General features: G+C 44.8%; 2 protein-coding genes across 9 annotated transcripts in view; both read right to left on the bottom strand.

Annotated features, from left to right (window-relative positions):
• Positions 1-8,875: 8,875 nt before the first annotated feature.
• Positions 8,876-18,731, bottom strand: PIGV (phosphatidylinositol glycan anchor biosynthesis class V). Of its 7 annotated transcripts, none has more exons than XM_032495587.1 (5): positions 18,548-18,731; positions 17,130-17,216; positions 15,298-15,432; positions 11,054-12,175; positions 8,876-9,713 (listed from the first exon to the last, which is right to left on the bottom strand). In XM_032495587.1, exons 3-5 carry the CDS (start codon positions 15,373-15,375, stop codon positions 9,432-9,434), a joined length of 1,482 nt encoding a protein of 493 aa, XP_032351478.1. In that variant the 5' UTR covers positions 15,376-15,432; positions 17,130-17,216; positions 18,548-18,731; the 3' UTR covers positions 8,876-9,431. The 7 variants fall into 7 exon arrangements, with proteins under 7 accessions (XP_032351478.1, XP_032351479.1, XP_032351474.1 ...); XM_032495588.1 differs by having other exon boundaries at positions 17,130-17,211; XM_032495583.1 differs by lacking the exon at positions 18,548-18,731 and adding an exon at positions 18,329-18,389 and having other exon boundaries at positions 17,130-17,211.
• A 5,513-nt stretch (positions 18,732-24,244) lies between these two features.
• The window catches only part of ARID1A (AT-rich interaction domain 1A), a 66,481-nt gene continuing 62,934 nt past the window's right edge, over positions 24,245-27,791 (bottom strand). Inside the window, exon 20 of one of the 2 annotated variants that reach the window (XM_032495582.1) lies at positions 24,245-27,326. In XM_032495582.1, coding sequence (XP_032351473.1) covers positions 25,596-27,326 — 1,731 coding nt within the window. In that variant the 3' untranslated portion in view covers positions 24,245-25,595. The remainder of the gene's footprint in view (positions 27,327-27,791) is intronic. The other variant, XM_032495581.1, reaches the window with a different exon arrangement.

Raw genomic sequence — 27,791 nt, 5'->3', positions numbered from 1 at the left:
GAATACTAGGAGGCAGGAATCACTGAGGCTCACCTTAGGGTCTGTCCACCACACTGGGGTTACTGGAAACCTGAAGAGAAGTATAGGAAAAGAGAGAGCTACAGACTAGGATAGGATAGAGTAAGAAAGGAAGTTGGAACACACACTATGGAGTAGAAAGGCAGTGGGGTCACCCCAGGGATCACTAATTGTTACACATGCCAGAGGCCATCCAACCATGCCCTTGGTGCCAAAGTTCTGGATTTGATAAGCCCTACCTTGGAATGAACCACATTGTGGGTTTCCTCCCCTCTTGCCCCTTGGCTGTGGAACAAAATCACAAAACTGGACATACTGTTTCCAGTAAGATTCTTGTCCCACCTCAACTGGGTGTCTTGCAACCCCTAAACCTTTCCTTGCTGCTTGTCACTTTATAGAAACCCAAACTATCCAGCTTGACTGTCAGTTTCCCTCCTGTTTACCTCCTAATTTCTCTCTATTTGTATCTATCATTTCCCCTCATTTTAAAGATGTGGGCCTCCTTCTGTCCGTGGCCAGCCCTCCACTCACGTCCTCTCTCTCTTCCTGTTCATTGAGACCACAAATACATGCTCAATTCTCCTCTATCAATTAAAAAGCAAAACTAAACTAAAAAACCAACAACGGAAACAACTTTCTGTGTTTGGCTACTTCCCTCTAGCTTCAGGTTTATCTTTTTTTCTGTTATTAACTACTCGTATTAAAGAGTAGCTACTATTCCCTTGTCACTTATTCATTTATTAACTTTTTACAATTTGGCCTCTATCTACATCACTCCCCTAAAAATTCTACCTTAAATGTCACTAATGACCCATTTAGTGTGGCATAAACTATTGATTCTCACCAGTACCCACAGTTTCCAGCCTCTCTTATAGAGAGGTGACTGAATCCTGGCTAATAGAATGTGAATGGAAATTACAGTCTGTCCCATAAAATTCTCAAGTGCTAATCTCTGCTCTCCTTCCCATCTGCTAGCAGAATGGAAGAGACTCTGAGAACCTAAAAAAGAGTCAAACCAGGTGTGTCCATTCCAAGTTTCAGGATCCCACCATTAAATTCAAGACTGAATTGATGAAATTCTACAACATGCAACATATTGTTGCTTATGCACAGCCATAAGTCAAGTGCAACAACCACTTGGGCCCCCAAGGCACTTGCTTTAGTTGGCACTTCATCATAAATAACCACAGGTGATAATCTGCTTAATCATGTCGCCACAGCATGCCACGGTTCAGTAGCATTAGGTTTTTCATTGGCAAAGAGCTTAGCACATTCAAACCCAATGATGCAACCAAACGAGTTCCCTATTCCCATCTTTTGAGGTCTATTTCCTTGGACCCCTCCTAGCACCAATTACTGTATCAGGCAGAATCCAGCCAATGAGACAGAAACCACACCAGTCACTGGACAGAGAAAATTTAATATAAACAATGGTTAGAATGGTTAACTGGCTATAAAGTTGTTAATTAGATAATTGGAAGGGTAAAAAGAAAACTGTGAGATACCATGGAGGTAGCAACAGCAGGAAGCATCTATAGCTCCTAGGGCTAAGAAAACAAAGGGAAGAGTTTGAAATTACTAAAATTTCGAAACTTAGAAGAAGGGCCCTACAGAGCTGAAACTCAGACCCCTAAGTCTGGTGCTGGTGTCTGGTGTCTCTGAACTTGGAGGAGGAACCAACACTTCTGGAAAAGAGGTGCTACCCAGATGGTGTTGGTGTCTCTGACTGGGACACCATGAAGCTGGTTTCGCAGTTTTTGGAGAAAACTGCAAAGTGGATTCAGCTGCCGCTATAGGAAAGCACTGCTGCTGCCGGGCTGAAGGAGCAATGCTAGGATGACTTCACAGGAACAGGAAGCAAATGGAAGAAAGGAGTGCTTTCATTCTCTCTGGCCTCACTATCTCCCTCTAGTGGCCCATGTTGGCAGAACCAACATAGAGCCAGCAGAAATGTGATATGCAGTCCCAGCTCCAGAATCTCATAGTAGAGGGTAGAAGGGTGGGTTTGGAGCTGAGAGACAGTAACTTCTAACTAGCACAGATGCCTTTATGAAGTATTAGAAGCAAGAGGTGAAGTTGGGTGAGAATTAGCTGGTTTTCAAGAAGAGATGGAAGGTAAATAGATAAAGTCCAGAAGTGATGGGCCTTTCAGGGTCAGAAAAAGTTACTGCTTCTGGACTATAAATTGTATAAGATTGAAAAAGGTCTTGAACAACAAGAGTTGAAAGATGTGATGACCTCTGAGGCAAATATGAGGTAAAGACTGTGGCCTTCTCATTTACTATTTCACAGGGCTTCAATGTAGCCACTATTATGTTGAGAGTGAGGCAAGGGGGTGATGAGGAAGTAAATATATCAGCTTAAGAATTCTATCTAGGAAAGAACTTGAGTGTGATTAGGTGTCACATGGAACTATCTAGGAGCAAATAGAATAGAAACCTGTTGTGTTAATTTTGTGTGTCAACTTGGCTAGGCCATAGTACACAGACATTTGGTCAAATATTCTACATATTTCTGTGAAGGTATATTTTAGATGAGATATAACATTTAAATCAGTAGACTTCTGAATAAAGCAGATTATCCTCCATAAATTGAGTGGGCCTCATCCAACCAGTTGAAGGCCTTAATAGAAAAAGGATTGATTTTCTTCAAGAAAGAGAGAATTCTGCCACCAGTAGACTGCTTCAGACTCAAATCACAACATCAGCTCTTCCATGGGTCTCCAGCTGCTGGCCTACCTGGTAGATTTGGACTTGCCAGCCTCCACAATCATATGAGCCAGTTCATTAAAATCTTTTTCTTTCTTTCTCTAAACACACAGACACACATAGCCTACTGGTTGTATTTCTCTGGAGAATTCTGACTTATACACCAAAAATATTTTGAGGGTAATTGTACTGCCAAAGAAACTGAGCCCAAATGAAAAAAGCCTTTGATTACCTAAATCTCATATGAAATGTCAAGGAACCCTGAATAGCCAAAATACTTTTGAATAAGAACAATAAAACAAGGGGGGAGGGTATAGCTCAGTGGTACAGTATATACTTAGCATGCAGGAGGTCCTGGGTTCAATCCCCTATACCTCCATTAAAATCAATCAATCAATCAATCAACCTAATTACCTCCCCCTCCTGCAAAAAGAAGAAGAAGAAGAAGAAAGTTGGAAAGGTCTCATATTTCCTGATTTCAAAACTTACTAAAAAGCTACAGTAATCAAAGCAGTGTGGTACTGGCATAAAGACAGATATATAGACCAATGGAATAGAATAGAAATAAACCCTTGCATATATAGTCAAATGATTTTGACAAGGACTCTAAGACCTTTCAATGGGGAAAGGACAGTCTTTTCAATAAATGGTGCTGGAAAAACTGGATATTCACATGTATAAGAATGAAGTTAGACCTTTACCTTAAACCACATACAAAAATTAACCCCAAATGGATAAAAGATCTAAACATAACAGCTAAAACTATAAAATTCTTAGAAGAAAACATAAGGCAAAATTTGCACAATATTGGATTTGGTGATGATTTCTTGCATATGACACCAAAAGCATAGGCAACAAGAGAAAAAAAGATAACTTGGACTTCATCAAAATTAAAAACTTCTGTGCATCAAAGGGTACTATCAACAGTGTGAAAAAGCAATACATGGAATGTGAGAAAATATTTGTAAATCATATATCTGATTAATATCCAAAATATACAAAGAACTCCAACAACGCAACAACAAACAAACAGCCCAATTTGAAAATGGGCAATGCAGGGGTGAGGGGAAGGTTATAGTTCAAGTGGTAGAGTGTATGCCTAGCATGCATGAGGTCCTGGGTTCAATCCCCAGTACCTCCTCTAAAAATTAAATAAATAAGTAAAACCTAATTACCTCCCCCCTCTGGAAAAAAAAAAAAAGGGCAATGACCAATAAGCACATGAAAAAAATCCTCAACATCACTAATCATTAGGGAAATGCAAATCAAAACCGCAGTGAGATACCACTTCACACCCACTAGGATGGCTTGTATTAAAAAAAAAAAAGAGAGAGAAAAAAGGAAAATAACAAGTGTTGGTGAAGATGTGGAAAAATCTGGACCCTTGTGCTTTGCTAGTGGGAATATAAAGTGGTGCAACTGCTGTGGAAAATAGTATGGCAGTTTCTTAAAAAAAAAACATAGAATTAACATATGATCTAGCAATATATAATTCTGGGCATATACCCAAAAGAACTGAAAACATGGACTTAACAGATATTTGTATACCAATATTCATAGCAGTATTATTCATAATAGTGAAAAGGTATAAGTTATCCAAGTATATCCAATCAACTGATAAATGGATAAACAAAATGTGGTGTATACATACAACGGAGTATTATTCAACATTAAAAAGGAAAGGAAATTCTGACACATGCTACAATATAGATGAACCCTGAAGTGATGACTGTTGCACAACAATGTGGACATAGTTAATACCACAAAACTTTACACTTAAACATGGTGACAATGATACATTTAATGTTATGTATGTCTTACCCCCTCACCCACTACACACATACACAGACCTTTGGCTGGCCAAGATTTAAAATAACTTTTACTGCACCAGCAGTGAGTGGGCTATGAGAGCTAAGCATTCTCCAAAGAGGTCATACTCCCCAAAGCCCATCTAATATGTGCCTGTGAAGGATAAACAAGCCAGGGAGCATAACCAGGAGCTGTGAGAACAATGGAGAACAATGAACAAAGGAGTCCCTCCTAGAATAAATCAAAGTAAATCAAGGAAATTTCTCCTGCCAGGAAGAGGGCTTTGACATGTCTGACCATTAGGGATTCAGAAAGGCTGTGGAACAAGTTACTGTTATACATCTTCCATGTTTTCCTTTTCTAAATGGGAGTTTGTATCGAGGTTACCCTATTCTTGCTGTTATCATTATATATTTTGTTTGTGGGGTATGGATAGCTTGGCTTTTTATTTCATAATCACCATGAGGAACCAAATTTGAAACTGACTTGAGATCCTTGGAGCTGAATATAATGACTACATGGGATTTGGGGTTATCTCCCTTGGGATGGAGTGAGTGTGTTCTCTCTGTGAGAAGGACAGGAACAGATATTTGACTCAGACAGAGATTGAGGCAGACTGTGACACACAAATATTTGTGCTCTCCTATTCCTAAACCTATAGCCAGACTTCCCTTCTCACTAGGGTTGCCAATTTAGCAAATAAAAATACAGGTGCCCAATTAAATTTGAATTTCAGATAAACAATGAAGAATTTCTTAGTATAAGTCATGTTCCATGCAATATTTGTAACATAACTATACTGAAAAATATCTGTCATTTACCTAAAATTCTAACTTAACTGAGCATCCTGTGTTTTATCTGACAACTCTGGTTCTCAACCTCTCTTGCAGTTAGATGTGACCATATGACTGAGTTCTAGCCAATGGTATGAAAGTGAAAGTAATGTACAATTCTTCCAGGTCTGGCCCCTTAAAACCTCTCTGAAAGCAGAGGACTCTGAGTATCCAGAGGAGGGCAGAGTCACAAAATGGAAGAAGCCAGGGTCCCAAATGACTGGGTGGAACAGGCATCCCTCCCCAGTCCTGCACTACAGTATGATGTAAGCAAGAAAGAAACATTTATTATTAAGCCACAGAGTTTTGAGAGTTGTCCGTTATAGCAGTTAATCTCCCCTAAATGATACCCATACTCCCTAAATTCAATAGCTTTTATCATCCTTTCCTTAACCTTAACAGCATATGACCCTGGTAACCATTTTTTCTTCTTGAAACTCTCTTTTCCCCCAATACTGTTTATGGTCCCTTAATGACAATGATGATGATGATGATGATGGTGATGATGATGATGATGATGATGATGATGATGATGGTAAATAGCTATCATTTATGAAGTTTTTACTATGTGCCAGGTACTATGCTAGTGCTTTATCTAGTGTCTCATTTAATCTCCATAACTACTCTGTGTAGTAGGTGCTATCACCCCCATTTTAGAGATGAGAAAACAGGTTTAGAGAAGTTGACTCACTTGCCCAAGGTCTTACAGGCCTTCCTTGTCTCTCTACACTTTTCCTTTTGTTAATCACACCCAATATCATGGCTGCTGTAATGATCATGTCTGTGTGGATGGCTCCCTGGCCGCTCTCCTTATCTCCAGCGCCACGTATCCTGGCATGTGAACGTGCTGATGGCACTGTAAACTCAACATGTCCAAAATCCCGTTGTGCCTTTGTCAGTACTACTCTAAACACTTTTCGTTTAATTTGCACAACCCTATGAGATAGATAATGTTATTATTCGTATCTGTGAGGTAGACAGCATTATCCACATTTTACAGATGAGTAAATGGGAGGCTTAGAGATTCAGTATCTAGCTCACCTTTACACAGTTAGTACAAGGGGAGCTGGGCCTGGGGCTGATTTCAAGGCTTGCTTAGGTCTCAATAATGATAATACCTCACTTCCACTCAAACTGAGCTCTCCCTGTCCTGTTCCGTTTCCTGCCTCCTATACTCATTCCCCGCCCTTAACTTTCAAATCCTACCTGTCCTTCAAGGTACGAACTTTTTTTCAAATATTCCAAGCTGGAGAAGGGATCTCCACCTTATGTGAATTTACAAAGTACTCATTCTGTACCACACTTTTCCTAAGCATACAAGTAAAACTTTCATTCATCCTCATCACAAAAAGTCCAAGTAGAGATATAGAGCAAGAAGTTCAAGTATCTCTTCATTCCCCAGAATTTATCAAGGTTTTTTTCTTGATTAATGTTCCTTTGTTTCTTATAAAAACTCTTATTAGACAGCTATTTGACGACAGGAGTCATGGCGAGTCATCTTTATTCCCCTAAACTAGGCATTAATAAACAATTGCTGAAAAAACCAATTTCAAATCCCTTGAGCCTGCACACAATACATTTTTAGATGAAGGTGAGAGGGTCTGTTCAAGAAAATAAGTGATTTTTTTTTTCCAGGGGGCCTGGTAAAGACATGTCAAACACTCCCTCTCCTCCCACCTCCATTAAAGAACAAAAAGAATCTACTTCTAGGTACATGTAGCGTCTGGTTTCTGCTTTAGCTGGGTCTCAGAAGGAAATGACTTTTCTCTGAAATTGTAGGCGCCCAACCCAGCTGCAGCATTGTTAGACCTCAGGGTAAACAGGAAGCTTCCTGCCTTGGGCCCTTCATGTCCCTCTCCCAGACTATTAAAGACTGTTAATAGGATAGTAAAAGGACAGCTGCTGGCCATAAAGTCATCCCGTTCCTTAGATCCTTAGAGAACAGCAACTAGATTCCTCCAAGGTCAGAGAGAAAACTGTCTCTCTGCAGGTCACACCAGGTGTGTCCACCTGGCTGGGGTCCTCAGTTATCTGCTCTGTTATCAGCTGTGACCATAATGGACTTTGCAGAATACCAGAGTGATTTAGTTCCTTGGTATTAGTGGAGAAGGAGGGATTCCCATTTATAGGGTTTCTGGTCCTTGAAATCACTTGTTTCTGGCATGATGTGATCCAGTGTGAAGGTTAAGCTGAGACTGCTGGAGCAGTGAAATCACCCCCTACCCTGTGGCGTTTGAGTCACCTCTTCCAGTAGGGAAACAATCAGTCCTGATTATCCCCCAAAAAGAGGCAAAGAGGAGAATCCATGAAAGCAAACAATCTAGCACTCTTACCTCTGCAATAAAGAGCTGAATCAGGAACTCAGCTCTTTCTGCACACAGGGTGGAAGTCCCAGGATTTGCAGCTGTTGGTGAGGAGGGAGGGAACAGTTTCTGCCAACTGGAGGGACACTAGGGCAGGGGTGATCATCTTTTGCCAAGAAGGGCACTTGGTGTCTTGGCAGAAGGCAGAGGGCTGTCCCGATCTGTGTGTACATTTTCAGAAGCATTTGACTCCGGACCAAATTCTCTCAGCTGTGCTTAAGCTGGGGCGATGGATGGGAAATGCTTATTGGCCAGGCTGACTAGGAGCTCCAACGGAGGGTGCTGGGGCTCAGCCAGGAGCTTCCCTTCAGCTGGCAAGTTTAGCTTTCTGTCACGGTCAGAGGGAGCATGTCAAAATTCCAATTCTCAGGGCTCTCCAGAAGCTGCTTATGATTACTCATCTATTTTGAAGTTTCTGCTTTTTGGAATTTTTGGCTCAAATAAGGAATGAGTGGTGATGATGCAGAGCTTCTTACCTGGCTCAAAGAATGAGAAAAAATAGCTCAGCTGGGGTCAACATCTTACTACTATTATAGAGATGGGCCTATAACCAAATGGGGGCCAGGCAGATATCATTTCATTCATTCATTCGACTTACCTACAATTTATCAATTCATGCTGCTGTGTTGGCTTTCTGACCCTTGCCTACCAATCAAGTAAGCACAGGCACTTGGCAGAGCAGGAAAACCAGTCACTGAACTGACCATTAGTTGCCAGTGTAGGGTTGCTTACATAAGACAAGACTTATTTGCCACGTGCCACTGCTTCCCCTCATTCAAAGGAAAGGTCACTTTAAGTTATTCCAGAGTTGCACCTGAGGATGGGGAGACTTTCTTCTAAGTGCTGAAAACAGGAGAGCTGGATATTTTCTCCACTAGAATAATATAATTTCCCTCTAATTTCAGATGAGGTAACTAAGACTCTGAAAACTCCCAAAGTTACGTGGCTGTAGGTGACGTTTTACTGAGAGGACCAGAATCCAGGTCTCCTGCCTCCTCATGCAAATTTGTTTTTACCATGACTCTTTTCTCCAGGTGATTTGTATTATTATTATTTGCATCAATTGGCCTTTAATGTCCAAATGAAATGTGGATGCGGTGGGGTCTCAGCCCTTAATTTGTATTATTTTTAAAAAGGTAATTCATTGCACATACAACCAGAAGTTGTTTAATTTGCATATCTTTGTAAGATTTTTCAAGTAAGTAACAGTCACCAAAAAAAAAAAATCATCAGAAACAACATCCCATTTAGAAAAGATGGTCCCATTTGACCTACTACTGCTGCTGCACTGTTCAGGCCTCCACCATCATGTGTGGACTATCACCAGTTTGTCGGCTAGAGCCTTTGATGAAATTTACACTTAAATAATCTACATTTAGATTTATGTGTGGGTCAGTGGTAAGTTTAAGAATATCTCTTCTATGATTGACTGACAAGGCAGATTCAGGTGTACTTTAGACTTGGAATAAGATTTCTTCATTTACAGAGAAAATAATTACTACTCTAAATTAATTTGCCATAGCCAGGACCAGAGGGGCTCTCTAGAAGCTCACACTTCTCCCATGCCTAACCAACCTTCTGAGAGAGAGGTTCTAACTGCCACAGTAAGGATTCCAGGGCAGCACAGGCAGTCCCAGTGTGTATCTGTACTTTCAGCACCTGGTTAAACCTGCTTCAAGCCTGTCCCCTAAGACTCCAGGTCATGTCCAAGGCAGGAAGTTGCAGTGCAGGAGCAGTCCCAGGAGCCAGTAAGTCAGGAAGTAGCCTAGAATGCATCGCGTGACCAGAGAACAAGTTTTCCAGTTGTACAAGAGTCCCAGGATAGAATTTCTGGGGACCTGGCATCCTGGTGGGGAGTCCCCTGCAAGAGGCTTCCAAGGCACAGTCTCTAGGGATCTCAGCAGCGGTTCTTGATCCTGAAGCAAGTGAGCTGAAAACCAGTACACGATAGGAGTAGAGGAGCATAAAAACCTGGTGAGAACCTGGAGATCGTAAGAGGGGGAAATTTACACATTTATTAGAATGTCACTGCCTCAAATTGGACAAGCCTGGGGCTTCCCTGCTGCTCAGTGAACTATGCCTCCATGACTAGAAATGTATTACACTGGAAAAGAAACTGAGCAGAGCTTAGGATCCGCCTTCTAAAGCTGTGTGTGACACCAGCCAGGTGGCTGCAATGTTAGAAAGAAACATAGCTACAGACTGATTACCATGATAGACCAATCAATACTAAAAATTCTGCAGGGTATACTTTTAGCCCAGGGCCTGGACTCTAACTTTATGCTGCAACATGGGACTTTGGGAACTTGAAGTGGTTCCCTCATTCCATGAGGATGGCAAAGCAGAGGGCAAAGGGGCAGGGGTCCTGTGGCTCAACACTGTCCCTCCTCTAGGGGTTCATAGCCAAGTCTCCAAGTGGCCTCCCTCATCCATCCTGGAAACTCTAAGCTTTGCTGGCACTTACTCTGCTAGCTAATCCAGCTATGAACATGGAATGCTACTTTCTATTTCCCCTGTGCCTCTTACCACATAGCTCAGGGATCTTTACAGTCAAAGTGCGCCTCCAAAAGGCAGAAAGTGCTGAGGAGTGGCCAGCATGGAGACAAAAGGACTTCCTCTGGGTTATGTTGAAAATGGGGCCACAGCCAGGAATGTCTGATCAAACCCTTCCTAGATGGGGTCTCTATCCCCACACCAACCGAACTTGCACAAGATACCTCATCTGAAAATGGAGCACCTACCAGAGCTCAGAGTACCTCAGAAAGTCAACAGTCAAGCAGACATTCCGGGTATAGTTGTACACGAGGGAAAGGTCTGAGTTATCTTCTGTATTTATTCCTATAATTCAGTCAAATCAGGTCTTTTCACAACTCTCATGTCTTCGCACAAGCCCCTCCATTTGCCCAGAATGTTCTTCCTCTGCTTCTTAAATGGAATTCCTTCTTACTCTTCAAGATCCAGCCTAAATATGATGCCCTCCTCGCCTCCTTCAGCCAGTTAGCTACTTTTTCCTCTATGCTTTCCCAATACTTATTTCAAAACAGCAACCCCTCTCCCACCCCACTATACTATAATTTTAGCCGTTAAATCTCTGTCTATCCATTCTGACCACTAGAACCATGAGGGCAGCAATCTTATCTTACTCATGTTCTATCCTCAGTGATCTGACCCAGTGTCTGACACCAAAAAATCCCCCAAATAGTTGTTGAATGAATAAATTAGGTACAGGTCACTCAAACAGGAGAAACTGGCTGTCTTCTCTGTCCCTGACCAAAGGATTTACCTATACGTACACCTTTTCCCAGCGAGGAGTCCACCTCACCTGAACATGCATGCACACACTGCCAAACAGCAGCAGTGCTGCGGCGTGGACCAGGTACACAAACACCCGAGGACTGAGGAATCCAGGATCAGGCTTCTCTAGGTTCTTATTATTTTTGCTCCTTCGCATCCCAAGAGTAAGGCAGAGCCAAGGGTGGGTGGTCACATATGTCCAAGTTGCCCAGGCAACCAGTATAGCCATTGGTGCAGCCAGTAGAAAATTGGGCACTTGCTTGAGTTCATAGTATCTCAAAAAGCCAACATTCCAGTAGGTATCCTGGATGTAGCTGTATATTAGGGGAAGCTTCCAGGAGCACCAAGGTGGCTCATTTCCCTCTGCGATCCGGTAGCCCTTGTCCACAGCTAATTGCAGCAAGGGCTTAGGGATGCGGTGGGCTGAGCCCGGGAGACAGAACTGGGTATAGGCGTAATATTGAAAAAGGGCAAAGGGAAGGCCAAGTGTGAGCACTGACAGGAACACAGAGCCCATTAGCTTCAAGAGCTGTCTTAGAGGATTCCGCATCATGAGAGAAGAGAAAAAGTCTCGGCACTGAGAATGCACAAGGAAGCCAATGCTGACCAGCCCGTTGGAGCGTACACCAGTGGCAAGGGCAAAGAGGAGTCCACTAGTCCAGCTTCGGCCCCTTTCCAGCTGCCCCATGGCGCTGAATGTCAGGAGGGCAAACAAAGCTTCTGAGTAACCAGCTGCCAGGAAGACATTGGCGGGGCTGAGGCAGAAGAGCACTGCTCCGTAAAAAGCCTGGCGGGGACAGTGCAAAACCAGACAGCCCAGGTCGTGAAGTGCAAGTGTGGCCAGCACGGAGAACAAGGAATTAAGCAATGCTACTGAGATTAGCAGGCAACTCCGTAGGTTCAGTAACCCCCAGAGGGGTCTCAGTAATTCAGTCCCCACCAACAGGGCCAGGGGGAAACCAGGGAAGAAGGCAAAGTTGTGTTCATACAGGTAGCCATGCTCGGCAATGAACAGGAAGTGTTCAGCATCCCAGTGAGATAGGCCACCCAGGAGACCTTCCACAAGTTGGTCCACAGAGCCCGAGGGGGCAAGGCGAGGAGGAGAAAAGGCTTCTGCACGATGGTCTGGGATGACAGCATTGAAGAGAGCCTGTGGGATGAAGGAGAACTAGGATTTTTGTTGAGCAAGTGGAAGAATTACCATTTAATAAAGTGAGGAAGAACAGACTTTTTGGGGAAGAATCATGAGTTCAGTTGAGTTGGATGTTCCAGTGCAGAGGTCACTGAAGCAGTGAGACATAGGAGTCTGAGGGTCAGAAGAGCAATCAGGGCTGGAGATAAAAGTTTGGGAGTCATAAGTGCATGGGTGATATTAAAAGCTGTGAGACTGAATGAGATCACCTAGGGAGGAAATACAGATAGAGAAGAGATCTGAGGACTGGGCCCTGGATGTGCCAACATTTAGAGGCTCAAAAGAGAGTGAGGATCTAGCAATAAAGGTAAAGAAGGAAGAGCTGGTGAGGTAGGAAGAAAACCAGGAAAGCATGGTGTGTCAGAACCAAGTGAAGCAAGGGAGTGATTGGCTTTGTTAAATGCTGCTGATAGGTCAAGTCAGATGGTGACTGAAAACTGACCACTGGATTTAGCAATGTGAAGGTCAGTGGTGGCTTTGACAAGAGCTATTTCAATGTGAAGGTCAGTGGTGGCTTTGACAAGAGCTATTTCAGTGGAGTGGAGGAGAGAGACGACTGCCTGGACTGGGTTCAACAGAGAAGAGAAACAGTACATACAAACAACTATTTGGAGTTTTGCTGTAAGGGGGAACAGAGAAATGGGGTAGCAGGTGAATGACATTGTGGGACCAAGAGAAATCTTTTGTTTTTTTTTTAAGTGAAAGGTAAGTATTTGCTTGCCAGTGAAAATAATACAGTGGAAAGGAAATCACTGAGTATGTGGGAGAAAAGGGGGAGAATTTCTGGAACAGGCAAAAGGGGAGGAATCTGCTGCAAAGGAGGAGCTGTCCTTAGAGGAGACAGACAATGCATCTAACCTTCAGCAGTGAAGGCACAGAGATGCAGATGTAGGTATGCTGATAGATGTGGCGGGAGTATGAGGAAGGTTGCTTCTGATTACTTCTATTTTTCTGAATTTTCACTCAGGAAAACAAGTTGGGGAAAAGGTGTTAGAGACTTGAGCAAAAAGGAAAACGTGTCAAATAAGTCATCTATGAGTCTAGTTCTCAAAATAGGCTGTGCACTGGAATCACCCAAGGACTTTCAAAAATACTGATGCCTGGGTCCCCTCCACCCTCAGGCATTAATGATTTAACCACTTTGGGGTACAGCCTGGGCATTTAGATTGTTTTTAAGCTCTCCCAGGTGATTCTGATGCGCAGAAAAATTTGAGAGAATGGGAGGGTGCCTGGACCAGGGAAAAACACTAAGATAGCCAGGTAGCACTAAGGACTCACTTGGGTTAATGATATTGAATAGAAAGAGACTAGTTAGCACAGTTGTGTGCTTTTCTCTGGGCAGATGCAGGTGTGGAGTAGACAAAGAATTGAATTTGACCAAGGTTGGGCTTTTATCTTGTGAATGAGACATAGGGAGAAGGGAGCAAGTGAGCTGTACTTGACCATGGAATCTAAGCTGGGTAAGAAGGGGAGCTGAAGCCATGAGTGGGTGAGGGACAGTGAAATGATGGTAGAGTCAATGGATTATAAGTCCTGAGGGAGGGGAAGAATCGTCAGAACTGGGGTGCTAGAGGGAGTGAGCTGGAAAGACAGGAGACAGTGTCAGATGTATCAGCTTTATTAATATTGAAACCACCAAGAAAGAAACAGTAGTGCTGGAAAAAGCAACAGTGAATCAGGAGCTAAAACTTGAAGGAATGAGCTGTCACTAACAGAGATGACAGCAACAGTGAAGGGTAACTGGGGATATAACCTGATGGCACGAGCTTTAAAGCTGCAAGAAGGGGAGGGAAGGGTAACAAAACAGCATTATTATTAAATGTCTTTTTGTCCCATTAGATTGTCAACTCTTTAAGGGAAAAGAGATCGTGACTTTTTATACTCCCACCTAGCTTAGTTCTTTGAACAGAGTAGACTTAGTAGAGTAGACAGAGAACTTAATAAATTTGGTGGCTGAGTGAAATATAGAGGAAACATACCTGTTTCCAAATCACCATCTGAATTAGAACCCAGCTGTCCTGGTACCCTATCCCAGATGCCAAATCAGAATACTGTTCTGTTAGTTCTGCCAATCACTCAGCTGATACTGGTTCAAAGCCATCATCAAGTCATTTTTCATAGCCTGGCAACAGGAATATAACCTCATTTTTAAGGCTGTTTCTCTTTTTGGTCAGTTTCTTTATCAGGCCACTTTGAACAGTGAAAACAAGTGGGACAGACAGATAACAGCCCTGGTCTCCAAGCTGAAGACACTTTGAACTAAACCTGGGACCTAGCAGAGCCTGTTATGCCTCATGTAGCTGGAGAGGAGAGAGGAAAAGAGTTTTCCGCAAAGGAACTAGCTACGAGCCTGAGAGAGAACGTGCCTGTGATAAAAGGCACACATAATACACTAATAGAACATGCCTAGAGTGTTGACATACAGTCAACAATAACACACATTGAGGACCTACTAAGAACTGGGCCCTGTGTTGGCATTGTATATAATTCATATATATGTGAAATTTGATTAAAATATGTATCAAGGGCAGCCTTGCAGGGTAAAGGGAGTTGCAAAGGGCAAATGCATTCTGGGGCTTGTGTAGGGTAAGACAGAAAGGGAGACAGCTGAGGGAAACGTAGGAGACACTGCTGACTAAGTGAATACACACAGACGGTCTCAGGACAGGCCACCTTTCTCCCACTCAAGTCACCGACAACAGTGCTCAGTCTCTTGGTCAAGGGACCAGGGCAATGCTTTGAGCTGTCATACCCTAAAGGCATCTCTGGTTACAGAACATCATGGTCTGTTGGAAAGACCTCTAGACCAGGAGTAAGGAAACTTGGGGTCTGATCCTGGCTCTTCTCTAACTTGCCTCGTGACTTTAAGGAAACCATTTAATGTTTTGGGGCCTCAGCTGCTTCATGTGCAAAATAAGGGACTAACAGATCACTTCTATGAGTCCTATCCACTTTTCAGGCCTAGAACTCTATGGCTCCAACCACATGGAGGGGCACATCTGGGAAGTGGGAAGAAGTGAGGCCTATTCTGAGCAGTCAGGTGGCAATGGCGTGTTCAGGATAAAAGATCAGAGACTGACCTGCAGTACCAGAGTCAGGACACGGCAGCTGACTGCAAACCCCAGCACCTCTTTCCGGGATGGGTCCAAGGGCCACATACTCTCACCACCAGGAATTCAGGGGTGCCGCTACCAGGACTGAGCTCCCTCAGGCTTCTAAATTCCAAAACCCAAGGAGGAAATGTCATACACAGGCAGAAAGTAAACTCCTGAAAGCATTCTTCATAGAATCCCACACCCTCTTCAGCATTATTACAGCAAACTTAAACACCTAACTGCCCAGATGAGAGAAAAGTATCTTGAAGATAGATGGGACCACTTGGTGTCATTCTAAAGCACTAGATTCTTATGGGGAAAGTCTCACACAGATAGGGATGAAGCTGGAAAGCTAACCTCACAGAAAACCTTTTAAAGCTTGTTTAGTGCCCCTGTGCAGGAACTAAAGACCTGGGTTCAAGTCCTGCAAGTTGTCATTTGGTCCTTCCGAGCCTCAGTTCTTTATATATACAATGGGATCAGACTATTTTGCCTGTCTCAAAACTGTCATGATGGTGAGATGGACTAAAGTGTGAAGAAGTGCTACCAAATCCATACTGTGGTTGCTATTATTTGATGTGCACCCTTTTCCTTTTGCCCAGAATAATAAACTAGGTCCCAAACCAGAGTCCCAAAAGTGGGGCATAGAACTGAACTGGAAGACCATAATGACTACACACTCTAGTTAAGCTCTCTGATGTGTGTTCAGCTGGTCTGTTAAATTAAGTGGAGAAGAAAAAGAAAACCACCACTCAGCAGGACTTCTTCACCACTCACATTGCTAAAACAAACTTAAGGGGAAGATAGAATCGACTACTAGGGATGGAGAAAATTGTTATTTCCCATCTCTTTGTTGGAATGGCAGCAATGTATAAACAATTGCAAAGCCTTCTGGAGGAAAAGAATGTACTTTAAGGCTTTTTTTTTTTTTTTTTTTTTTTTGAAAATAATCCCTTGGGCTCAAAGAAGTAGCAATGGCTCCTAACCAATCGAAAATCAGAAGGGAGTGCAAGAGCATCAGAGGCAGCTTATCAATTTGGGGTGAAGAGCTATCCCTAAAAGAAAAAATATTTAAACTGAGAAATTAATAGGCAGGGCTGGAAGACTTTTCTTTCTTATCTGACTAACACCTATCTAGCCTTTAGGTATCACTTGTTTCTGGAATACTTCTCTGACCCTCACTAGACTATGTGATATGCTCTCATTACACTCTGCCTTATTTGAAAAGTTGTTTGTGAGGACACAGACTTTGTTTAGCTTGCTCCCAACTATACCCTCAGGGCCTAGTATTATAGGGATTTTAAGCCTGTGTTCTGATTGAGTGGAAGCAGCAGGAACTGGATGGATATGGCTTCACCAGTTCATGGGCTCTAGATATGAAATCACTGCTCCAAGTATACCTCCCACCATATCTTTGAGAGCAAAAACAACAAAGTCATAGAAGCCACAAAAAAATATTTCTCCAGAAAACTGGCCTTAAGCAACAGTTCTCTTTCCTCAGCACAAGGGGGCGCCTGTTGCTTACTCCAACACCAGGAGGCCTGAAGTAAGGGAGAGGCCGCCAACGCCACACCGGTTTGCTCATCAAAATTCAGTTCAAAGGCACGCTTTTGAAATCCCCAGAGAACAGCGATAGTTTGTTAATCTTCCCAATTCCCAATATCTGACTCGCTGAATCGAGAGGCATCGTAGAAACAGGCACAACCAACCTCACATGGCCGCTGGTTCTCTATTCTATGGTGAATTCACTTTCCCCCTTCCTTCACTTCCCACCCACATGCAGAAGAGAGTTGGGAACAGAAAAGCTCGTAACCCACCTCTGCCTCTTCACCAGGCTTCCATTCTTCCTTTCCTCTCTCCAGAGTCAAGCTCTAGCCCCAGCGACCACAGACGTGTAGCCTACACTTAGTTTACAGGTAAACCAAGTGAAAACAAAATAAAACCAGTGAGCTCTCCCTCTCAGCTAATTGCGGGCCTCACTTTTCAACAACCCCTTTACGAGAAATCACGGACTCTGAACTGGCAGGATACTAGTCTTACTCTAGTTTCCCATGAGATAAATACGCCCTAGAGAGGTGAGTAATAAAAATTTCCAGAGTTTTTACACCAGAGATCTCATTAGACCCTGGGAGGCCTGTGTAATTACCATCGCCATTTTATGGATGTGGAAACTGAGGCTCACTGGGGTTGAGTGGCACACCCAAAGCTGTATTTAAGGAGAATGTCGTCCCCCCACCGCACCCACCCCGCGTCGGTAACCTCACAGTCTTTCCACCAGCTCTCACTCCTGCCAAAGGGGATGCGAGCATGCACAAGGTCCTGGGCTCAATCCCCAGTACTTCCTCAATAAATAAATAAATCTAATTACCTTCCCCACCTTAAAAAAAAAAAAAAAAAAAAAAAAAAAAAAGAGGATGTGGTCTTTCAGAGCCAGGATTAAAAACCCGGGTCTCCCAACTCCGAGCCCAGGACTTGCTCTTGCTTGATATGCTTAAAGCAGCGAGGACCCTATCTGAGTACATAGGAAAACCTTTTGAACAGAAGCCCTGGACTTTCTGGCTAAGAATAACATTCCCTGTGGTGCGGGAAAGTCGCTCTGATCCACGGTCCTCAGATGAGAGGTTTTGCTGGCTGCCGCGAAGCAGGGGCCGCCTTCTGCCCAGTCCAGCCGGCTCCGAAGCCGGTTCTAGCCCTTTTCTTTCGGACACAGTGCCAAGAGGGGATTGGGCATCTCCTCTCCCCTGAGGCCACGGCTCAGAGTTACTCCCGAAGGGGCCCGTACGGCCCGGCCCGATCCAGGGCCGGAAGACAGGGGAGGGCGGGAGGCTGTAAAGGAAGAGGCGGAGCCGGGAGGCCGCTATGGCGGAGGGGCGGGGCCCCTCGCTTCTCCGCGGCGTCCGCCTTATTACCCTCGGCCTCCGTTTGACAACTCCCCTTCCCTCAAAACTCCACGCTCCCCAACTGGCCCTGGGTCTCCAGGGCCTGCGGGTCTCAACCTCCCAGGCGGGACCCAAACCTTAGCTCCTCCATCCGGGGCCCCGTACAGCCGCGCCTGCGCACTGGCTCTGCCTATGGCGGCCCCGCCCCGCTCCTGCTCTGGAGTCGGAGCTGCCCCGCCCCCCTCCGCGGCGGCCATGTTGACTCCGGGCGAGCGGGGGTTGGGGGTGGTGTAGTCCTGGGCCTTGGCGCCCCACCGTCTTGGCACCTTCCCGCCTTGGTGACACCTGAAGAGTACCTGCTTCTCAAGCCCCTCCCGCCTCCTTCAGTAGCCGAGGCCGCTGTTTCAGAGTCGGTGCTCTTGCCCCAGTTCCATCCCGCAACCATCCACTGAGTTCCCCAGTGGGCCGAGGCTTTCGGAGTTCTGGGGGCTGCCCCGCGGCCTCGTCCCAGAAGCCAGAGCCCCGCTTGCCCTGCTGTCGGACAGCAACAGCTCGGCACAGGGCCTGGCACACAATAGCTATTCTCTAAATAGAAAGAAAAGCCTTCTTGGGGTTTCTGTGGCCAGTAGCGGCACACTGCGTCCTGGGTGTGAAGAAAGTGGGGGGTTCCCCCTGACTTTCCCCTCCTCCAGCTGCTGGGGACCTTCTACCCTGCTTCAGTCCTCAGCTGCACCTCAGGTGGCTCATGAGGGTGGTAAGGGAAACTTCAGAGAACGCCCCCCGGGACTCCTTTCTCCTTCCTCATTCAAGCAGTTTCTCTCGGAGGAAGTGGGGCCAAAAAAGAAGGAAAAAAAGAAGCTAACTCGACAAAACTGTTAAGGGAGGAGCGGCCAGTTGGTACCCCTGTAACGGAAACTTATAACAACTTTGCACCCTCCCTAAAGGAAATAGATAATAAATCCTTCTCCGTTGGTGCATTTCTCGTTTCTCAGGATTCCAAAGCCCTCTGTGGTTTCAGTTATCCGCCCTCCAAGCGAAGCTAGGGTCTGGGTTAGCCTCTGGCCACAGCCCTGCCTGAGGGAGGGGTTTATCTTCCGCAACAGCTACTAATGTGGGTGGGAACAAAAGGGATGGTTGCTATCTCTTCGGGCAAAGACAACTAGCCCACATCAGTTCTATGGGGGCCAGGGACTGTATCTTTTGATTCTTTCCAGCTCATTTCAGGCACTGATACCTAAACTGCCCTCGGATATTTGTTGTGTGTAAGGCGGATAAATCACATTCTAGTCGTGGTTTGTTGGAGGAGAAGGGGGAAAATGGAGCTTGGAAGGTCTTCCCCCAGGTTTTTCAGTAACACACACTTGTTCTCAGCTCCAGAGGCAAGTGAGTGAATCGGCAGAGCTGTGGGGCACACTCGTGACTGGGGCCTGAGGTTGTGCCTTGAATCTCTAGAAGTCTGTGAGACTCCAAGTAGCACTCTGTTTGCAAAGACAAAACTGAGAAACGAACTATTCTTCCTTTGTGAATTCACGAGAGAAGAAGACATGCATTCTAAAGTTTCCCTCTGTCCACAACAAATTCCCTCAAAAATCTATTTGTAAAAAGGACAGGGGTCTCCTGTAACAAGTCAGAATTTTTTTTTAAAAGCTCAAAGCTCAACTGTCACCCTTTAGAGGTAGAACTTTGTCCAGATCTTCAGCTCTACTTTCTTGCTATTTCTCCTTCCTTTCCTTCTCTACTACCCACCCCCCTCCTCTTCCGCTCTGTTTCCTGTTTCATTTTCTGGCTCCTGCTTTGACTGGAAAACAAGGAAGCGGAATCTTGTGCTCTCAAAGCTCTGGCTTGTCAGAATGGAAGGAGACTAGGTGGGATGGGAGGGGGTTCTGGGCCTCCAAGGCTGTGAGTAAGTAGTGGAGGAGGCAGCTCTCTCCGGTCTGCTTTTAGAGTCTGCAGCTAAAATGGAGCCTGCATCTACACAGGGAGCCAGCTGAGCGGCCAGCACAGTGGGAGAGCCAGGGAGACAGAGAGGTATCCCAGGGCTTCTGAAAGATTCTGTACCACCCAGCCGCTTCTGTTGGGGAGCAAATATCTCACACCACCAAGAAACAACTTCATAATACAAATCCCTGACTAAACAATGAAGCACTGCATCACTGTTTCTAGAATCCTGGAATGTAAGAGAGTTAAAGCATTTCTGTTTCTTGAACTTGCCTGGCTCTCCTCTGTTTCCCCTACTTGAAATGCTTTGTTGCCTATCCACTACATTCAGGTCTCAGCTGAAATGCCACCTCCTCAGAGAAGCTTTCTCTGTCTACCCAGTCACAACCACCATCCTGTACTATCCCATCGTCCTATTATGTTTTCTTCATAGCACTTAGTATCACCTGGTTATCCTGTCCATGAATTTTACTCATTTCATTGTCTGTTTTTCTCTTATGGAACGTAAGCTCTGTGAGAGTGGGGGCCTTGTTCACCAAAGTATTACCAACACTTAGAATAGTGCCTTGCACATTGTGTGTACTCAGTAGGATCTAGTGAATAAATTCATTTGTTTAACCTGATACCTGTATTTTATAGATGAGGGAACTAAGGTTCAGAAAGGGGAGGTGACTGGCCTGTTGTTACACAGCTAGAGGCAGAGGTGGGACTTGAATTCAGGTCCCCAGCCTCGCTGGATGTTTTTTTCCCCTACCAGTCCACACTATTAATCTTCCTCAGGTTTACCTCTTTCTCTTCCTTTTTTCCCACACAACTAAGAGTCTTTATGGGCTATGCCAAGAATTCTACATAGGGCACACCAAGTCTTAAGAGCTCCTACCTACTCTTTCCTCTACTAAATTCTGATCTAATATTTTTGATTTATTCAACAAAATAGGAGTGCCTACTATGTGACAGAGATGAGGATGCAACACTGAGCAAGATAGACAGTCCTTGTCCTCATGGAGATGATATCTACCTTATGGATTCTATAGTGCTCAGCACAAAGTGCTTAATAAAGATGGGCTGTTATAACTCCCTGAACAAAAAGGGAAGCGAGCAATTTCCCACTGAAGATGTGAAGGAAGTTTGGTAGTTCTCATGGAGCTCTCACTCCCCTGGAGCAATCTGACAACTCACCTCTCTGGAGATGATCTTGGCCCTTTACTGGCAGAGGAGCGGCCCAGGATATTTCCTCTGAGTAACTCAGTTTCCAGATGCTAAACTTTTCATGGCCCTAATCCTATGGGAATGATGGTGTAGCTGATCCTGATCTTGGCTTTGAGGCCATGCTATTATGGGACAAAAGTGACCACACTAACCTCTGGTTCTGTCACACTGCCAGCTTTTAGCAGGCAGGGCTAATCCCTGTGATGCTAAGGCCAGGCAGCTCTGCCTTACCAAAACTTTGCACTTCCTTTCCTGAAGATAAAAGGGTATTTGTTGGCAGTTTCTGAGGATGCTGAATGACATTTACATCCATCTTGAAACTAGGGGTGGCACCAGTCAGATCTTGGACATTTACCAGAAGCATCCTTTTTGGCCTCCACCATACGTATATCTTGAGGATGCCCATCCATTCTAGGACAAAGACCCCACCTAGCCTCGCAGTTGCAGGAGCCAAATGTTGATCCTTTAAAAGCCATTGATACTAGATATTTCTCACCTTTTCTCTGGTGTTTGCCTTTCAGTAGTTAGAAAACCTTGACCCCACTGAGAGGCCTAGTGGGGAGGGTCTTAGCCACTTGGGGGTGGTAGTGGCTGGAAGGCAAAAGAACCAATGAGGTTGAGAGTATTGTTTAGGCTGGACTTGGCGGCTCTCCAGCTATGAAAGAAGGTTAAGGTCATTTGAGGGGTGGGGAGGGAGGAGCCTGGGAAAAGAACTACTGGCCACACCCCTGGGTTCTCTACTGGCTATGTTCTATTTACTTCTCAAAAGCAAATTACTCACAGCTCAGTGGCTAGCAGTTCTTTCTGCCTGTGGTAACTCCAGTCATAAACTGGAGACCAGGCTAAGCTCCCCCTGCATTGCAGGAGAGCAGATGAAAGGAACCCAGGAAACCAAACTCCTAGGTAATGCTCCACACACAGCCCAGAAATGCACTTTCTAGACTTAAGAGGCCCAGAGCAAAAATAGCCATTAGTAAAATTACCAAAATATAGATATGAAGAGCTTGCCATGTAGTTTTTTCCACAAGAGTCCTAGCTATGCATCTTAGTTGACAAAGGTTAGACAGTTGTATCTATTTCTCCCTCTCTCAATGGAGAAATACAAATTATTAATTCCTGTCCTTCACCCAAATATTAACAAGCACAATTAGTTTGATGAATACTTGAAGTTCTTGGGACAATTTTACCTCATGCTAAATACGACAGAAACAAATCTTGTCTGCTGTGCTCCACAGCTAGATCATTATTCCTGATTGTCCTCCAATCCTGGAAGGAAGTGCAGTGTGGCATTAGGAAGAGCATGGACTTTGGAGCCAGGGGGGCCTTGCTTTGTGTGTGACCTCAAACAAGATGCTTCCCTCAACTATAAAATGGGAGCCAGAATACTGACCTCACAGGCACAGGACTATTGTGGGATTGTTTGATGTACCGTGTCAGGTACACAAGTAGGTACTCAATAGAAAGCTGCTATTTCAAGTTTCACTTTTAAGTGTCCACAATAATAGTATTTTCTGTTACTGCTTCTGGTTTTCCCATTGTTTACTAAGGAAGGAGATGAACAGAAGTTATTTTGCAACATTAGCCTTATAAAAGTAACTGCATCTGGCTAACAACTACCATTTCATCCAACGACTGCTTAGTCAGTGGCTACTATGTGCCTGGCTGTGCTGTAGGCCAGGGATATAGCGATGAACAAAATAAACACCCGACCTCAGAGAACTTACATTAATTACAGTGGAAGACAATAGGTAAGTACAATATACAGTAAGTCAGATGGTAACAAGTGCTATAAAGGAAAATAAGGCAGGGGAAATAAGGGATCTAAGGCAGATTGCTATTTTAAATAAGATAGCCAGGGAAAGATTTACAGAGATGATATTTGAACAAAAACCTGAAAGAGATGAGGACTTGAGCCATGCAATTATCTGGTGAAAGAGTATTCTGAACAGAAGGGACAGTAAGTGCAAAGGTCCCAAGGTGGAAACGGTCCTGTATGGTGGAATGAGCAATGGGGAAGAGAGAAAAGGGGAGAACAGCAAGATAACTGAGGGCCTCACAGTTCATTAGAAGGATCTGGACATTTACTTCGAGTGAAAAGCACTGAAGGATTTTGATTTTAGGTTTTAAAGGGAGCATTCTTGTTGCTATGTTGAGAACAGGTTCAACCAGGCAAAGCAGCAGCAGGGAGGCCAATTTGGAGAGTATTTCAAGAGTTCAAGAAAGATAGGATAAAGTAAGCATCTTGAACTACAGTGGCAGTAGTTGAACTGAAGATTATGTTTTGAAGAGTGATAACACTTCTAGATGCAGAAATGAAAGGAGTCCAGGATGTTTTTGGCCAAGCCAAAGCAACAAGTAAGTTGCCCCATACTGAGAAATCTACAGAGAAGGGGGTTTCTAGAGGAGGACAGGGCATTTTAGCCTGGGAATGTTCAAACTAAACTTCCAAGCAAAGATGTCAAGGAAGCAGCTGATGCTCTAATCTGGAATCAGGGGAGAGAGCCAGTCTGGAGAAATAGACAGTTTAGTTGGAGGCTGCCTCCAGATAAATGGTTGTCTTACTCTTAAAAATTTCTAAGAAAAAGACCCTCCCTTTGCCAACAATTTCTAGAGTATCACCAATTTCTTTGGCTATTTAAACCCACTTTATTTCAAGAGCCTAACAAGCTTTTTATGCCTAGAACTTCCTCTTGCAGGTGAAATCATCTCAGAGGTTTTCTTAAATTTAGACTTATACTGTGGAAAGTCAAGTGGAATACACTGCAGAAATGACAGGATCCAGGAAGCTACCATTTAGGGAGAGAGCATGTCAAGGGAGATTTGCAAGAACAGGACCAGTTCCCCAACATCCCCAAAAGGTCAAGCTTTTAAATAGTTTGAAAACAATAAAGAGCCTTACAAACGTCTTACCAAGATTTAATGTACATTTATTCTTAACACGTGGAACATATAGTATAAAGATTTCATACTGAATAAATGATATTCATTAAGCCAAAAAAGGAAAAAAGGAGGAATTTACATCAAGTTTTAGCTACATTGTTTGAAATACAAATATGCAGATTTTATCACTGAAAAAATCTCAATTGTGTTTCTTCATCAGGAACTTCAACTGAACCTAGAACTTTTTCACACCTCGATTAGAAAGAAAACAAAACAAAACAAAAACCCAGAAAAAAATAAACTATAAGTTGATTGGCTGCTGAGACAGCAAGGACTTTTTACAGAGACCTGTACAGCATCACGCCAAGAGGGGCGATGTCTGGCAAGAGATTAAATAGCTGTGTCTCGCTTTGTGCAGGTCACCAACTTGTTAACTCGTCATACTATAAAGGGGTAGCTGGGAGAGGGACCGAACTGTGGGGATCCAAGGGTATGTGCAATGTACAACGTCATATATATACACACGTGGCAGCGCAGTCGCTGCAGCTAAAGGTTAAAACCAGTTCTAAGAGGTGATCTCAGGGTTATTCATACAATCAAGGAGGAGAGAAAGAGGTCAGGGTGTTGTAGGTTCACACATGATACTTTGGGGGAAAAGCCTTTTTTTTTTTTCTCCTCAACGTTTAACTAAAAACATTTTTAAAAACTACAGCTTGCTGCTGACCCAGCATTTTCTCTTGTTTCCATGTGAGACATTATTATTACAGTATGTTTACAGTATCAGGTGTACAGTACAGTACATGAAAGGGTCTACACTCTACTGCACAGGCCTCTCCAGTGAACAGGGTCTGTCCACAACTGCGAACTTCTCGGCTCCTGCAAGATTGTGAATGTACAACAATAAACCACACACAGTTCAGCAGTCACCATTTTTGTCCTTCAGGTTTTTTTTTTTGTATTTTTTTCCTTTTTTTTTTTTTTTTACCATTAAAAACAGTTATGAAATGTGGCATCCCGTTGATGCAAGGACCGGGAAAGCCATTTTTATTTTATTTTTTTTTCCCCAAACTCACTGTAAACGACAGTAACTTTGGTTAAAATAAAAAAATCTTCTATGTAGGCAGAGCTTTGTCTTTTCAAATAGGGTGGGGTCCTGAGGGGGATAAAGTGAGGACAGGGAATAGAAAGGTAAGAGGGAGGGAGGGGGGAGGAAGAGGAGGAAAGAGAAACAGGAGAAACTTTTTTCCCAAGGGAGAAGCTGGACAGCACAGGGTAAACTGGATTCTGAGGTGGTTTTGCATAAATAAAGGGCAACAGTCAGTTTCTAAGTTCTCCACACACGCACACACACACAGGGAGGGAGGTGTCCCACGGCTGTCATGACTGGCCAATCAAAAACAGTACATCACAAATGACTTGTGAAACCAATGAGTTCATCAACGGTGATACCGAGATGTCCAACAGCCGTGACTCGTACAGCGTGAACTCTGAGTGGTTCTCGTCCACCTTGGCCAGGGCCAGCAGTGCACGGGCAGCCCGTCGCATCATGTCCACACTAGTTGGCTCAAAGGGCGGGTTCTGCATGTGGAGCAGGCTGGCTTGGCTCTGCTGGAACTGTGTGGCAGCAAGACTGTCCTCCAGGAAGCCCAGGAGGTTGCCGATGCTGCCCTTCTGCACTGCAATGGCTCGGGCTGCCAGGCTGTCACCCTGTGCCAGGTTGGCCAGCAGTACTACGGCCATCTCCCGGCATACCGGGTTCTTTCGGTCACTGAGGAAGCGCACCATGGTGCTATACAACTTCTCCAGGCGGCTGAAGGGGGGTGTGGCCAGAATCAGGTCCACATTGTTGTCCTGGATGCTGAGTTTGCTGAGGGTTTCCAAGACCAGTCTCTGGGGGGAGAGGACGGCGTTGGGGCCCAGAGTGGAGAAGGGGTCCTGGGCTTCAGCTGAAGGGCAGACTGCCCAGTGTAGAAGTCCGTCCAGGACAGGCAGGCAAATGCTCTCAGGGTATGGGGAGAGGTCCAACTGCCCCGAGATGTTGGCGAGCGTGACCAAGGTGTTTTCCCGAAGCATCTCCAAGCAGTCCCACCACCACTCCACTTTGTTGCAGCTCACCCCTTGGTCCTGCTCCTCCTCCTTCTCATAAGTTAGTGGTGCCTGCTTCCGTTCTGGGTGCTTGTGGTGCAGAAGGATCAGCTTGCCGAGGATCAGCAGCAGCCCCGGGTGTTTGGACATCTCAAAGTCGTTGCCTGGTACAAATGACAGGCTTCGGATGGTATTGGAGACACAGACGCAGCGCTTGGCAAGGGAATCCTGCCAGTCCAGAAGGGTACACAGTGGGGTCTCATCTTTACTGTGGGGTTCATCCTCTAGGATCTTGATGTTCCGGTGGCTCTGTGCTGGGCTGATGCCAAATGGAAACTTGTTGCTTTCCTTGGTGGCCTCTACACTCTTAGCTCCCTCCTCGGTCAACGTGCTAGACCGGGTTGACAACATGTCATCCATAGTGGCTGTGATCCGTTTTTCTGGAGGGCCATCAGGTGGGGGGCCCTCCTGCTCTGCTGTCCCTGGTGTACCTTCTACCGCTGCATACTTCCGGGTGACTGGTGGGCAGGGCACATGAGGCCGGGTAGGCAGCAACTCTGTCTTGCTCTCAAAGTGGGTCTGGATATGCTCAGTGGTGTCCCCCCCACCAATCCGCCAGTGCAGCAGGCCACTGTCAAACTCCTGTACACGCCCAAGCTTATCTGAGCAGTCCACCACAAATGGGTCATTTTTCTGTACGATCTTTACTGGAAGCTTGTCAAACTTACTAATCAATTTCTCCTCACTATTCTCTGGGGCTGCCTTGTCCTTGCCCGAAAAGGCCATCTCTTCATCATTTTCAATTACTTCCTCCTCCTCTTCCTCCTCTAGTTTAGGACCTAGAAGGTCTTCCTCCTCCTCCTCCTCCTCCACAGGGGCTGGACTAGACACTTTGCTGTATCTCCCAGGGTCCAGTAGTGTTCTCTGTCCTGGGTCACCCACCTCGTACTCCTTTAAAATGCCAAAGATCTCAATCAGGCAACGTCGGAAGTATTCCACAAGGAGCTCTAGCAACCCTGGGAGCTAAAAGAGAAAGAACAGGAAATAAATTAAGGGAGAAAAGTGAGCTAAGAGAATCCTTGACTTGAGAGACCTACCAAGGTCATCTATCTAATCTCCCCCACTTTCCTTCTAAGTCAGACATCTGTATCACAGAGAGTCAGAGTTCTCCTTTCCCAAAGGCTCTCCACGAGGCAAGTTGTTTAAACTCTCCTCTGCCTAGCACAAAGTTCTTCCTTCTGCCCAACCTATCTTCACACAAACCTGCAGGATGGAAACACTGACCAACAACTCTGCATCTCACCTACCAGTGCCACTCATCTCTCAGCCTTTTTCTCAACAAATTTCTGCTTTTCTTCACCAGGCCCAGTTTCCTACCCTTTGGTCACTGTCACTGTCCCTTTTAAGACACTCTCTACATCCCACTGCCAAGTGGAGCCCAAGCCTAGGCATGGTGGGATGACACCTTCCAACATGAGCTGAGAGAGG

The sequence above is a fragment of the Camelus ferus genome, chromosome 13 (genome assembly GCF_009834535.1).
Source record: "Camelus ferus isolate YT-003-E chromosome 13, BCGSAC_Cfer_1.0, whole genome shotgun sequence".
NCBI classification, from domain to species: domain Eukaryota; kingdom Metazoa; phylum Chordata; class Mammalia; order Artiodactyla; family Camelidae; genus Camelus; species Camelus ferus.
Note: the sequence above shows the minus strand (reverse complement) of the source record. Positions and strands in the feature narration are given on the sequence as shown.